Source organism: Crocodylus siamensis, chromosome 1 (genome assembly GCF_052110815.1).
Source record: "Crocodylus siamensis isolate JL-2025a chromosome 1, ASM5211081v1, whole genome shotgun sequence".
In the NCBI taxonomy this organism is placed as follows: Eukaryota; Metazoa; Chordata; order Crocodylia; family Crocodylidae; genus Crocodylus; species Crocodylus siamensis.
The window spans coordinates 318,687,492-318,700,118 of NC_143395.1; the positions used below are offsets into that span (position 1 = coordinate 318,687,492).

General features: G+C 39.8%; 1 protein-coding gene across 9 annotated transcripts in view; it reads left to right on the top strand.

The window, feature by feature from the left end:
• The window catches only part of DOCK9 (dedicator of cytokinesis 9), a 271,504-nt gene that overhangs the window by 232,298 nt on the left and 26,579 nt on the right, over positions 1-12,627 (top strand). For all 9 annotated transcript variants that reach the window (XM_090023020.1, XM_090023039.1, XM_090023048.1 and 6 more), the window contains exons 40-45: positions 330-467; positions 1,245-1,427; positions 2,153-2,266; positions 2,394-2,609; positions 5,479-5,536; positions 7,546-7,652. In XM_090023020.1, coding sequence (XP_089879146.1) covers positions 330-467; positions 1,245-1,427; positions 2,153-2,266; positions 2,394-2,609; positions 5,479-5,536; positions 7,546-7,652 — 816 coding nt within the window. The remainder of the gene's footprint in view (positions 1-329; positions 468-1,244; positions 1,428-2,152; positions 2,267-2,393; positions 2,610-5,478; positions 5,537-7,545; positions 7,653-12,627) is intronic.

The following is a 12,627-nucleotide window of genomic DNA, read 5'->3' on the forward strand; positions in this document are numbered from 1 at the left end:
TGACATTTTTACTAAAATTTGTAAGGCTGCTGCATATAGCTCAGTACATATTTACAAAATATTAACTGACATCTTGAACACTGGTTACAAATAATCTTCATTTTATAATTCTATTAAAGAGCTATAACTTTGATAACAAGATTTTTTTGAAGATATAGAAGTATATTATTAATAGTTGATATGTGTGGTCTTTATACATTTAAACAGCACTGTAAGTGAATATTTTTGGAATAGCTTACTCAAAAGAAGTCAAGCTTTTTTATATTATTTGTAAATATTTTAGATATTTTCTGTTATAAAATAATTAAATTGTCATTGTCAATTTTAAGAATCAGCTACTGACGGATCATGGACATAATCCACTAATGAAAAAGGTTTTTGATGTGTACCTCTGCTTCCTTCAAAAAAACCAGTCTGAAACCTCATTAAAAAATGTCTTTAGTGCTTTAAGGACACTAATTTTTAAGGTAAGTAGTTTTAAAACGAAAAGTCAATCTTCAGTTACTTCTTGTTTTTTCATAGTTACCACTCAGGAAGTAGTTCCTTATTTCCCAAATTGAAATTGAATCATCATTGTATTTTAAAAGTCAGAGGCCTTACTTCCTTCACCCACTTTAGACCTCGTATTCACCTGAGTATAAATTTGTATTTGTAAATTTATTTACTATCAATAATTTTGTTTAGTGGCATTTTAATGCTTTTATTCTGTAAACAGCATTAATGTGTAAGCCAGCGGGCACAAACCATGACACCAAAGCTACATCGCTGTAATGATGAACTACCTTGCTATAGTGCGCCGCCATAGTGACATAGCGGCTAAAAATAACTGTATGCTGTCATTACTGCTCCATGATTTAGTACTTCCTAAAGCAAGTATTAAATGATGGCACAGTAACAACTGCACAACCTGCACTGCATGCAGTGTCCACCCCAGATCGTTGGAAGTGGGCACTGCATGCAGCTCTCGTCTTTATCTAGCCAGACTGGGCACTACATGTGGTGCAGTTCTGGACCAGCCAGAGCAAGTGCTGCATGTGCTGGAGGGGTTGGAGCAGTTCCATGGGATCTGCCCCATGAACCACTTCAGGGCCACTCATCTGCCTCACAAGGCAGAGATGAGTTCAACAGCCCTGCACTATAGCATGTTTCATTAAAATCCTCCCACCTTTAGCATTTATTTTATTAGGAAGTGATGTTAGACTTAAAAGATTTATATTTTTTCCTCTGGGTTGTTCTTTCCTCAGTTTCCTTCCACATTTTACGAAGGTAGAGCTGACATGTGTGCTGCATTGTGTTATGAAATTTTGAAATGCTGTAACTCCAAATTGAGTTCAATTCGTACTGAGGCTTCACAACTGCTGTATTTCTTAATGCGAAATAACTTTGATTACACGGGGAAGAAGTCTTTTGTAAGAACACATCTGCAAGTTAGTATAATTATTTCCTCCTCTGTCCATCATTGCTTTTAAAATCTATTTTCTTGTTAAGGTTAGAACCATTGTATAATGTTATGTTTTGTTTTCTCTTTTTGCATATCAGATCTTTGGGTTGTATAGCCTCCAAATGGTTGATGGTCTCTAATGTAGCTTCAGACAAGCTGTGCGAGACCAATTACCTGAATTGTTGTTTAATCTATTATCCTTTTTTGAACTAATTTTGAATCCTTTATACCAGTGCCCGACCTTTATGGCCCACAAGCCAGATGAGCAGAACCAGCTTTGTCTGCAGTCTGGATCCAGTCCATGGGCCCAATACTGCTGCATGGGAATGGCCCAGCTGGTGCCAGATACTGCTGCCTAGGGCCCCTGCTAGACCATTCCAAGTTGGCTCCATCAGGCCCACAGACTAGATCTGTACCACACATATTTTTAAAGTGCTTTTTTAATTTCTGCATTACTTACAATTGTGTAGACAGGGGCTATGATACAGTTCCAATGCTAGAAATGTTTCCAGGCCAAAGAATTCACATTTTAGAAGACATTTGCAATACATTTGAGTTGTCTATCCTGAGTCATTAGTTCTGATATTTTTCTATTTGAAGTTATGCCCTTTTAGAGAAATCCTTTTTATTATTAGTCTTAATGATAACATTCTAGATTTACTTGTAAGATGATTGGTGAAATGTGCATTTACTAGATGTTTCTTTGTCAAGGTAATTATTTCAGTAAGCCAGTTGATTGCTGATGTTATTGGAATTGGAGGAACTAGATTTCAGCAGTCTCTTTCCATCATTAACAACTGTGCCAACAATGACAGAATTATTAAGGTTTGTACCGATTATTTTTTCATACTATAGGAAGGCTAAAATGGACTTGCTTCTTGTCCAATATTCTGTTGCATTGATTATGAAAGAAATACAAAATAAACAGTTCTTAAATTCTTTTATGTTTTAGCTTACTACATTCCCATCTGATGTCAAAGATTTGACTAAGCGGATTCGTACAGTATTAATGGCTACAGCTCAAATGAAGGAGCATGAAAATGATCCAGAAATGTTGGTGGATCTTCAGTACAGTTTGGCAAAGTCCTATGCCAGCACTCCTGAACTGAGGAAGACGTGGTTAGACAGCATGGCAAAAATTCATGTTAAAAATGGTGATCTTTCAGAGGTAGCAAATGAAAACCAAACTATTTAATTAGCTAATCAAAGTGCTTGAGTTTCTTAAAATTTAAATATTCTCTTATAAGTGTGTGGCATGGTAAGAATTCTTTTTGTTGATAAAATGGGATACTATTTCAAAATGGCTTTAAAAAAAACCAAAAATATTGATGCTGATGGTAGATAATTCTTGTGTTAAAAGTGCCTCTGTTGCCACAGTAGAATTAGTATATAGTTTCTGTCTTTTTATGTAATATTATACTAGGTGATAGTAGTTAAAAATATTAAGTCAGAAATGTTCTGTGCAAGGTACAGAAGGCAACTGTTAGAAATGTCCTTAAGTTATCTTTAGCCTGTAGCCCTAATTTAACTGAAACCTTCAAAAATAGCTGGGCTTTTTTTGGACTCCCTTCTGAATTATTTGTAAGCTTTTACTCAGAGATGATTCCTCAAGCTATCTGTCAAAAACTTTAGAAACTTAAAATAGATGTCATTGATTGTATACTATAAAAGCATGTATTTTTAGCATGCTAGAAAAAGAGGACAAAAATTAAGTATACCTTGCTCTGTGCAACTGGCTACATTTAGTGCCTACAATTAAATGCATTCCAGTGTTTTTGGAAGTCTGTTTTCAGTGAGCCAATGTTTTGTTATACAAGTAAAGTAACATTGTTACCTTATTCATGTCATTGAACTATATAACCCTTTAATAATGCACCACAAATAGGTTCATCATTTAACTGTCTTTTCAACATAATTTGAACATGCACTTTTTTCCTCTGCTTTGTACCATATATGCTGTGTAGTAAGTGATACATCTTGAAATATAAATGCTTAGTGTTTCAAACCTGTTCTTTAGCTGTATGGTTAAAAATCACAATTGTACTGTAGAACATAATGCTCTAGGGGACCTCAGCAGAACATCTAGTCTAATCTCCTGCACTGAGATGGAATCAAGTATACCAAGTCTCAAAAAATGTTTGTCCAACCTGTTTCTAAAATCTTGCACTGAAGAAGATTCACAGTATATCTAGGAAGCCTATTCCTGTGTTTCACAAACTTAACAGTTAGGGAGTTTTCCCCCTAATATCCATACTAAATCTTATTTCCAGCAAGTAAAGCTAATTTTTTCCTTATCTTTCCCCCACTGACCACTTAAAAAATAAATGACTATCCTCCTGATAGCAACTTTTTACATATTGAAGGACTGTTATTGTGAGTTTTTTTGGTCTTCTCTTTTTTTAGATCAAACAAAGCCAGTTCCTTCAACCTTTCGTCATAGGTCATATTTTCTAAATTTATTTTTGTTGTTTTTCTTCATTGCTTTTATGCTTAAGTTTATATCTGCAACTCAAGTATAGTTCCTGGCACTGACACTGTACTCCACTTGAGGCCTTCTGTATCTATCTTACAAACCTTCTGTTAATGAGTTATTTCTGTTTATATTACAGCCTAAAACACTGGGTAAATGTGCATCTTTATAGACTAACTAAATCAGAGATGTATAGTGGAGGTCTTACTGTACTTAATCAGAAGCTGTGAAGAGACAGCAGGAAGCATAGCTGCTAAATAGAAAGCAGTGATTAGAATACAAAGGGTAGGGAAGGTGGGGGGAAGAAAGGGTGCAGCTAAGAGAGGCAAGGTGGGTAGAAGAGAGAAAAACAAACCAGTTAACCCATTGAGGGACACAGGATTTATAAAAGCTAATCCAGATAATGGGATAAGATTCCATACACTTGGTTTACACAATCCAGTCTAGATTATTTCTTGTTCTGTAATTTCCTGTTCAACTTCATTTTGAAAGTTTTATTACCTAAGAACAGCCACTCTGGGCTCAGCAATGGAGTGTCCAGGAAGGTTAAAGTTTCTGCCACAGGCTTGTCAGATGCATGCTTATTCCTCCTTCCACGTAGGGATCACTCTGTTTGTCCAATGTAGACAACAGAGGGGGGACTGTAAGCAGGTGATGGGGGGTGGGGCTTGTTTTAGACTTGCATACAAAGTGGGGTGTGGGAGCAGGCAGCTGCTGCAGCTTTAACTCTGGCCTTGAGGCAGGATTGAGGCCAGAGTCAGACCCACAGCAGCTTTCTGCCCCCTGCCCCCAAAGCGCTCTGCATCCTCTCCCCACACCCCCACACACACTGTCAGGAGCAGCTCCATTGTGGCTAGGGCTGGATTTCCTCCCAGGCATGGAGCGCATGGAAACCTCCATCCCCTGCCTGGCCAATCAGCAGCACCAAGACTGTTGCTGTGTGACTGGCAGGGACTGCTCTTCCACATGCTGTGTTCCAGAGAGGGAACAGAGTCCCAGCAGCATCTGATAGCGTGCGTGCAGGCAGAGAGGCAGAGGTTGTGGGCAGCTGAGGGTGAGGGGGCAAGATGGCTGCAAGGAGAAGCGAGGGAAGGCAGAGTGGAAGAGGGCTGCCTGATCCCATCCCCGCAGCCACCCAACCCATACAGCCACTGCTTTACCTGCTGTAGCAGTGGCAGGGGAATGATTTTATGGCAAATCTCTCTGATAATTAGATGCTAGATCAAGATCCTTATCTTTCTCAGTCATTTCTCAACTGATAAACTCTTACCTAATACCAGAAGTGCTCAGATGTGTGAGTTTGCATTTCATGCTGTTAAATTCCATTCCACTTGCTACACTCCTTAAAGTCGCTCAGTTTTTCCTGTGTGATATCCCAGTTGTCTTCCATTCCTTGATTAACCTTTTTTAAAAGAGATTTCTTACTTTCAGTGGGTATAAATCCACATAGGAAGTTAATGCTTTAATAATTGGAGATTAGGAGTCCTTTATGTATAATTAAATTATTAGTGTTGGAAGTTTCATTATAATTAGCATTTGTAACATTACAATTTCTATCCTGTTTTAGGCAGCAATGTGCTATGTCCATGTAGCAGCACTGGTTGCAGAATATCTCACGCGAAAAGGTACGATTTTAAACTTTCATAATTATTTTGTAATACTAGTTTTGTCATTATAGCTTAAGATAACACATGATAATTCATCTAGGGTGTTGTATTATGTTGATTTCTGAGACTAAAAACAAATGTTGCCAGATGAAATGGATCGGGTGTGCCAAGGTATCTTGGACAACCTAGACATCACCCTTTGGACTGCAAGGTCAGGCCCCTGCTGCTTCCAGGGCTTCAGGTTCCCAATCCTGTGAGAGACATGCAAATGGGAGGACCCCAAGCTCCCTCATTTGCAGAGGCAAAGTCAGGGCACAGCAGCACAATACCTGTGCCCAGGGAGTTCCCTGCCAAGAGATTCCTGGGACACACCTCTGCAAATGGAAACGTGGGCAGGTGCTCCTGGGGGCTTAGGGGCCTCATACTGCATGCCCTGGGAGTAGGAATTCACCTGCGCTGGGCCACTCTGAGCTACCCAAACTCTCCTACCACAAAGCAAACAGAGGTCTGTTACAAAAAACAAGAGGCATAGAGGCCTGCTTATGTGTATGCCACCCAGTGGAGTCAGATGTACACAGTTATACACATCTGCAAAATTGAGAGAGGATGCTTGTGGGCTACCTAAGCAAAGCTTTTGGGAAAGTAAAAGTCTGCATTTGATGTTGCTTCACCTCCAAATCCCAAGAAGTTTCCTACGGGTTGAGGACAATTAGGGCCCTAGCATTTGAGGCACTTTATGATAGTAGTACTTAGGGCCCTAGATTTGTCTGAGAATTCTGCACTGGCAGCTGTCTTGACCCTCCATTTTTTTTCTAGTTTTTGATCAAAAGGAAAAATCAATGGTGGCTGGAACTGTCCCGAAGTTCTCAGACAATAATATTTGTCTGATAAGAAAGTTATCTGTCTGTATAAGATAAATATGTAAAACCTGGAAACCTGTTCAAGCAGGAAAATTTCTATGGTCCTTATGGAGAAGTGTCTGTGTGTGTGTGTATGTATAAGTCATAAACTGTTTATTTTGTAAATGGAAAGGAAGCTTAGGCCCACTCTCTTGTTTTTACAAAAAAAAAAGTTTCCTGGTACTTCAGCTATGGGCTCAGTAGGCAGTGAAACTTTGGATGCTTTCAAGATCTTTTCCGAAATAGCTAGTAACTTACAGAACTCACCTGCTTTGTTTGTGGATCACTGAATTTGAGAACAGGCAACTTATTTTTCTCTCTTCCTGTTAAAGTATCTGAATAGGAATACACAAGCTTTACATCACACAGGTCTTTTCTGATCCACCCTGATGATCTGAGACATCTCCAATATGGCTTTTGATGGATTGTACTTAGAAGCTGCCACCTGCTCCTCATACCTAGGTTCTCCTCTGGTCTCAGGGAAGTGTGGGGAGCATTCTCCAGTGCTCACCTCTTGGTGTCTAAGAGGAATCAAGTGACAGGAAAGTGTACAGACCTTCATAGTCTCATGAGTGACCTCTACCAGGTTGAAGATGGGTTTTCTTGTGGAACTGCCAGTTTTGTTCTGGGGACTGACTTGGTCTTGGATTTGAGTATATATGATACTATAACACATTTTTAAAAAGAGATTTACTATTTTGAGTAACCTTCTGAAATGTGCAGCATAATATACAATGCTACTTGGACCTCTTGAATTTTTTTTCAGTTCAGTAGGGTTGGAGTATTGTAGCCATGATGGTCCAGGAAATGAGACAAGGAATGGATTAGTGAACTACGTTCATATTTTTCTGGGAATCTTTTTATCTGACCGATATATTTTACTTGACCAGTTCTTTTAGTTGGGACAATCTTTTAGTTATCAAATCCCATTCTTCAGGTTACAGAAAATTTGTCATTCCCATTGGTTGCGTTGGTTAATGATACTTTTTCATTTCCAAGATTACAGAAGGAATAGTGTTTAAGAAATATGATGTAGCAGCAAATCTTTTTCAGCCATGAATGTAAATACAGACAATAATTTATTTGTTTGTACCAAAGCTAATTTATGTGTTTTCTGCTCAATAACAGGGATGTTTAGACAAGGCTGTACTGCTTTTAGAGTAATCACTCCCAATATCGATGAAGAGGCTTCAATGATGGAGGATGTTGGGATGCAAGATGTTCACTTCAATGAAGTGAGTAAGCAATATTCACATATAAAAATGAATACATATGAAGAGCTTTAGTTGTTCGTTATATTCTTGATGTTGATTGCAAACCCAGTTCATTACATGTTACATATGAAGTATTTTTTCTAACAGCCTGCATGCTGATTATCAATGACACATCAGTAGTTCAAAATTCCAAGTGAAGAATGGTAACAAAGAGAGAGAAGAGACATGTAGGCTTCCCTGAATGATCCACTGATAAATTTCTTTCTGATTACCGATAATAAAACATCTGTGGAAATTTCTTACCAAGAGTTACTTGGGCTGCTAGTTTTTCTAACATTTCTATTATATTCCTTTCCTATTTGCCATATCTCCGTCTCCCCCTAAAAAGAATTTATTTCCATTGAGGTATCAAATCTAAATTGAATTTAGCTCCCTGTATCAATCTATTCATAGAACAAAAATAAACCAAGAGTGAAATTGAAAATAATGATCCTGGAAAAAGTCTGCATGGCCATAAGTATAGCCTAACTGAAGTTCATTATACAGTCAAACTCTGTATATGTCACATGGATGGGACTGACAGAAACCTGTAATATTAAGTGAAGATGACAGTGATCAGAATTGCAAACCAGTTTTCAATTTACTTACTCCTTTACTTACTCCTGTTCTGATGGTTTTATAAAGGGTGGTGCCACTGTCCTAAAGTTATAGGGGCTTGATTTTTATACCCTACCCCTTTTTGTGTTTTTTGTATTAACTTATGTTGCCCAACTGCAACATTTATTGAGTAGCTAATGTAAGAAATAAAAATCATGCCATGTCAAAAATTATACATGCAAGAGGCAAGGATTGTTATGTATATCTTTTATTGGACTAACTACATGGTTGAGATTAGAGTTAGGGTTAGACAAACTTTTGAATCCAATCAATGAATTCTTCATCAGGTAACCTGATGTATGAAAGTCAGCTATTTTATGAAAATTATGATAACAGATTGAGCATGATATAAGGAGAAGTGGCATTATCCAGTTTTGGCTGCAGATTGAATTGAAGACAATGGGATTCACTAGTTTACATACTGAAAAATGATAATCAAGTAATATCCTTGTAAGAACTGCTTTTTAAATAGCTAAGTCTAGTCAGAAAAGTTGCAGGAAAAGATTAGTGGCTTGTCAGTATATTGTCAAAGAATACTTAAAGAATACAATGCAACCTGTCTAAGATGAATATGTAACACCTGGAAGCCTGCTCAAGCAGTAAATTTTCTATGGTCCTTATGGAGAATTATATATCCCAACTTCCTTTCCATTTACAAAATAAACAGTTTTTAATGTCAGTGTGTATATATACTGACATTAAAGACTGTTATTTTGTAAATGGAAAGGAAGTTTGGAACCCACTTGTAGAGTCACCCTGTATATCACCAAAAAGAATTGCCTTTTTTTTTATGCTACCCACTGTTACCAGGGCCATAGCAGTGGCAACAGGAGAAGGAGCTGCAGAACTGGCAAGGTTTGATCAGATGATGAAGCCCCCCTGGTCAGTACTTGCCACCTTGAGCAACTGGCAGGTGACCCTGTCCACACTGCCAGCAAGGAACATGATATCAGACAACTGGGTTTTGGAGACAGCATAGTAAAGTTAATGTTGGAGAATCAAATCACACTTTCTTAAACTTTGTTCTGTCTCTGCAGTCACAAAAGGATCAATCAACCACACTGTCTACACATCAGTTAGTTCAACAGAAGTTTTATAAGCTATATTTTACGTTCTTTATGAAAGTAAAAAGTTTGAAAAAATGAGCATTGTCCTAGAAGTCTAGCAGTTTTGGGATGGACACACTAGGCACCTGACTCACTGGATTTGGATGAGACCCAAACAGGATTAAGATGAAGTTTAGGTTTCTAAATTGCAAATGATGATCAAGAGAATATGTTATAGAAGATAAATGACATTCAGAAGAGATTAGGTCATTTCCTGTTTTGGGACTTGAGGGGTATTGACAGAGTTATTACTAGATGCAGGATTCCCAGCCAGGGGCCATTTACCCAGACTTATTTTCTCTAAGTTTCTTGGTCTAAAAAGTTGAGAAGCATTACCTGGCAGCCTACTGGCATTTTAACTGAATACACTTAGATATCCAAAAAAACATGGGAATCCCAGGTTGTCTGTACTTTCCTAAAAGACCAAAAGCTTTGTACCAAGAATCCTAGTCAAACTGCCTAATCTCACTTTTTTTTGCTCTAAAAAGTGAGATCTGTGCAATCTCTAGCAGATTTGTGTTAAATAGATTTCTATGGGAAGAACACAATTATTCAGTCCTGTTTCCCCGCCCCCCCACCCAAAATAAAACTCCAGCGTAGTCCTGCATGCTCTAATTCTTGCTTAATTCAAGTTAGTCTTCACCCTCTCTATTTTTCCTTCAAAAATCTGTGGCTTGTGGCCCATTACACTTGATAAGGAAAGGTATTGGAGCTTTTCTGTCTTTTAAGTGAAAGAGCTTTCCTGCACAACTTACAGAAATAAGACTGTATTACATAAAACCTTCTCTCATTCCTCTCTGACTTTCTCTCACTAACCACCCTAACTGTGGGACCATCTTCTAACTACCAGTTTCCTCAGTTTCTTTAGTTAGGTAGCATCTTTAAATTACAACTTCTATCACTGCATCTTTTCTCTTAACAATAAGTACAAAAATCAGTTGAGATGCATCTATAGCAGGGGTAGGCAAAATATTGCCCGTGAGCCAGATCCAGCCTGCAAGGCCATTCTATCTGGCCCGTGGGGCCCCTAAAAAAATTTAGAAAATAAAAATGTATCCGTCCTTAGTTACTGTCAAAGATGACAAGAACCAAGGACAGTAGGACCCAAGGGAAGCCCAGCAGGCTCCTGCAACAGCAGGGCCCATTTGCCCCCTCACCCCCCCATGTGGCTGCCCCAGGGTGGGAAACTCAAGGTGGGGGAGGGCAGGAGACTAGCTGGCACTGAGCGCAGAGGGAAAAGTGGCCCCGCCCCATGCCCAGCACTCCCTGCTGCAGCTGCTCGTAGCCTGCGTGGGGCTGTCCTGAGCAGGCACAGGTAGCCCCACGGGGTTACAAGCTGGTGCTGAGCATGGGGGAAAAGCGGCCCCTCATCCGCCCTGTGGCCATCGCCCCATGCTGCAGCCACTCGCAGTCCTGTGGGGTTGCCTGTGCCTGCTCAGGACAGCCCCACACAGACTACAAGCGGCTGCAGCAGGGAGCATGGGCCACAGGGTGGGAAAGGGGCTGCTTTTCCCCCACGCTCGGCAGCAGCTCCTTCCCTGGTGGTGAGGAGTGGGTCAGGACTGTGTGCTGCCCCCTGCCTGTACCATGGGGCTGGGGGGCACTGGGAGTGAGTGGGGGTGGAAGCAGGGCCTGTACCCATGTCCCAGGACTAGTACCAGCAGGGCCCACAGCCAGGGCAGCAGGGGTACAGGGTCGCAGCCAGTAGGGTCTCTATGTAGCCAGGCCAGCTCCCCACTCTTCCTGCTGATGCAGCCCAGCCCGGCTCCACAGACCCCTGCCAGCCTATACCCTTCTCTGGGCCCTACTAGTGCTGGCCGTGGGACCTTGGTCCCAAGATAGTGACCGGGGGCAGGGCACCTATCAAGGGGCGGGGCTGCCCGTGCAGTCCTCTACAGCTTGCCACAACTTGGTAATCAGACCTCTGCCCAAAATAATTGTCTGCCCTTGATCTATAGAGTAGTGGTTACAAGCACTTCCCTATTCTCCTTTTTCTGAGGCTTGTTTTAGCAAGGGTCTGTGAGGTTTTTTTTTTTTCATTTTCTTCTCTGCCTAATGAAGCATCAGATCCAGTTTCTGATTATTATTTTTTTTTAATTATTATTATTATTATTTTTATCTTATTTTTTGTATTTATTTGGTTTTTTAATGGGAAGTTTTCCTCCCAAGTCTATTGATAGACTTGAGTCCTTACACTGGTATCTGAAGGACTTGTACTTTGGGCAAATGTGCTTCTGCATAGAGCACAAAGTTCATTAGCTAGAGATTGCAGAGGCTGGTTTCTTCTTTCTGTGTGATGGTATTTGTGTTTGTATTCATAGGTACATTTCTTCCCAGAAGGGTTTAGTTGCTTCTTGTGTTCTGGAACAATTCGTTTCTTCCTAAGAAGATAGTCATCACAGCCTTAATCTGGACAAAGGGAGTCTTTAGGGGGCATGAACATTGTGTCATCTTGTACTGCAAGCATACACTTAAAAATATAAAGGTTTTCACAAGTTGCCAGAACCAAAATTGGTGTCATCTCCCAAGGTACCACAATGAACAGGAGTTCTTTCTTGATATTGGATCTAGCAATGCATCTCCCTTTCACTGACCTATTTGTTTCTCAATAGTCAGTTATTTTAATGTTTGTTGGAGTCATTTTTTGGTCTCAATTTTAATATTCTATGTTCATGTTCTAGTAAAATAGTAATTTGAGCTTCAGTGTCTAATTTAAATGAATGAAACCATCATTCTTTCCACTTCCACAGACAAAATTCAGTCCTCATTAGTTTTACTTGATTCAACCATATCAATATACAATTTATCTGGTATCGTCTCAACTTTATTATGAACCTGAGGTTTTTGTGTTTGGGGTATGCAGCATCTGGCAAAATGGTTGTTCTTGTTTAAAAAAACAAAAAAAGAACTTTCCAAATGCAGAACGATGTTTGGGGCCAGGACGCCTTCCACATTTGCTGCAGGGCTGCTCACAAGCCCTCTCTCCCTTAGATTTCTCCTTACCAATGGAAAATTCCACACTGAGCTTGCTGCTTCTGGCCACATGCTTTCATGCCTAATGCATGGAAAATTGCTTTTAATCCATTCAGCGTGCAGCCTGGGCCTTCGCAGTTTCTGCTGCTCTGCAAATCTGGATAGTCTTTTCTACAGACAAGTCTCCCTCACACAATAGCCTTTCTTGTAATGCAACATCTGCAATGCCACAAGTAATCGTATCTTTAATCAAATTCTGT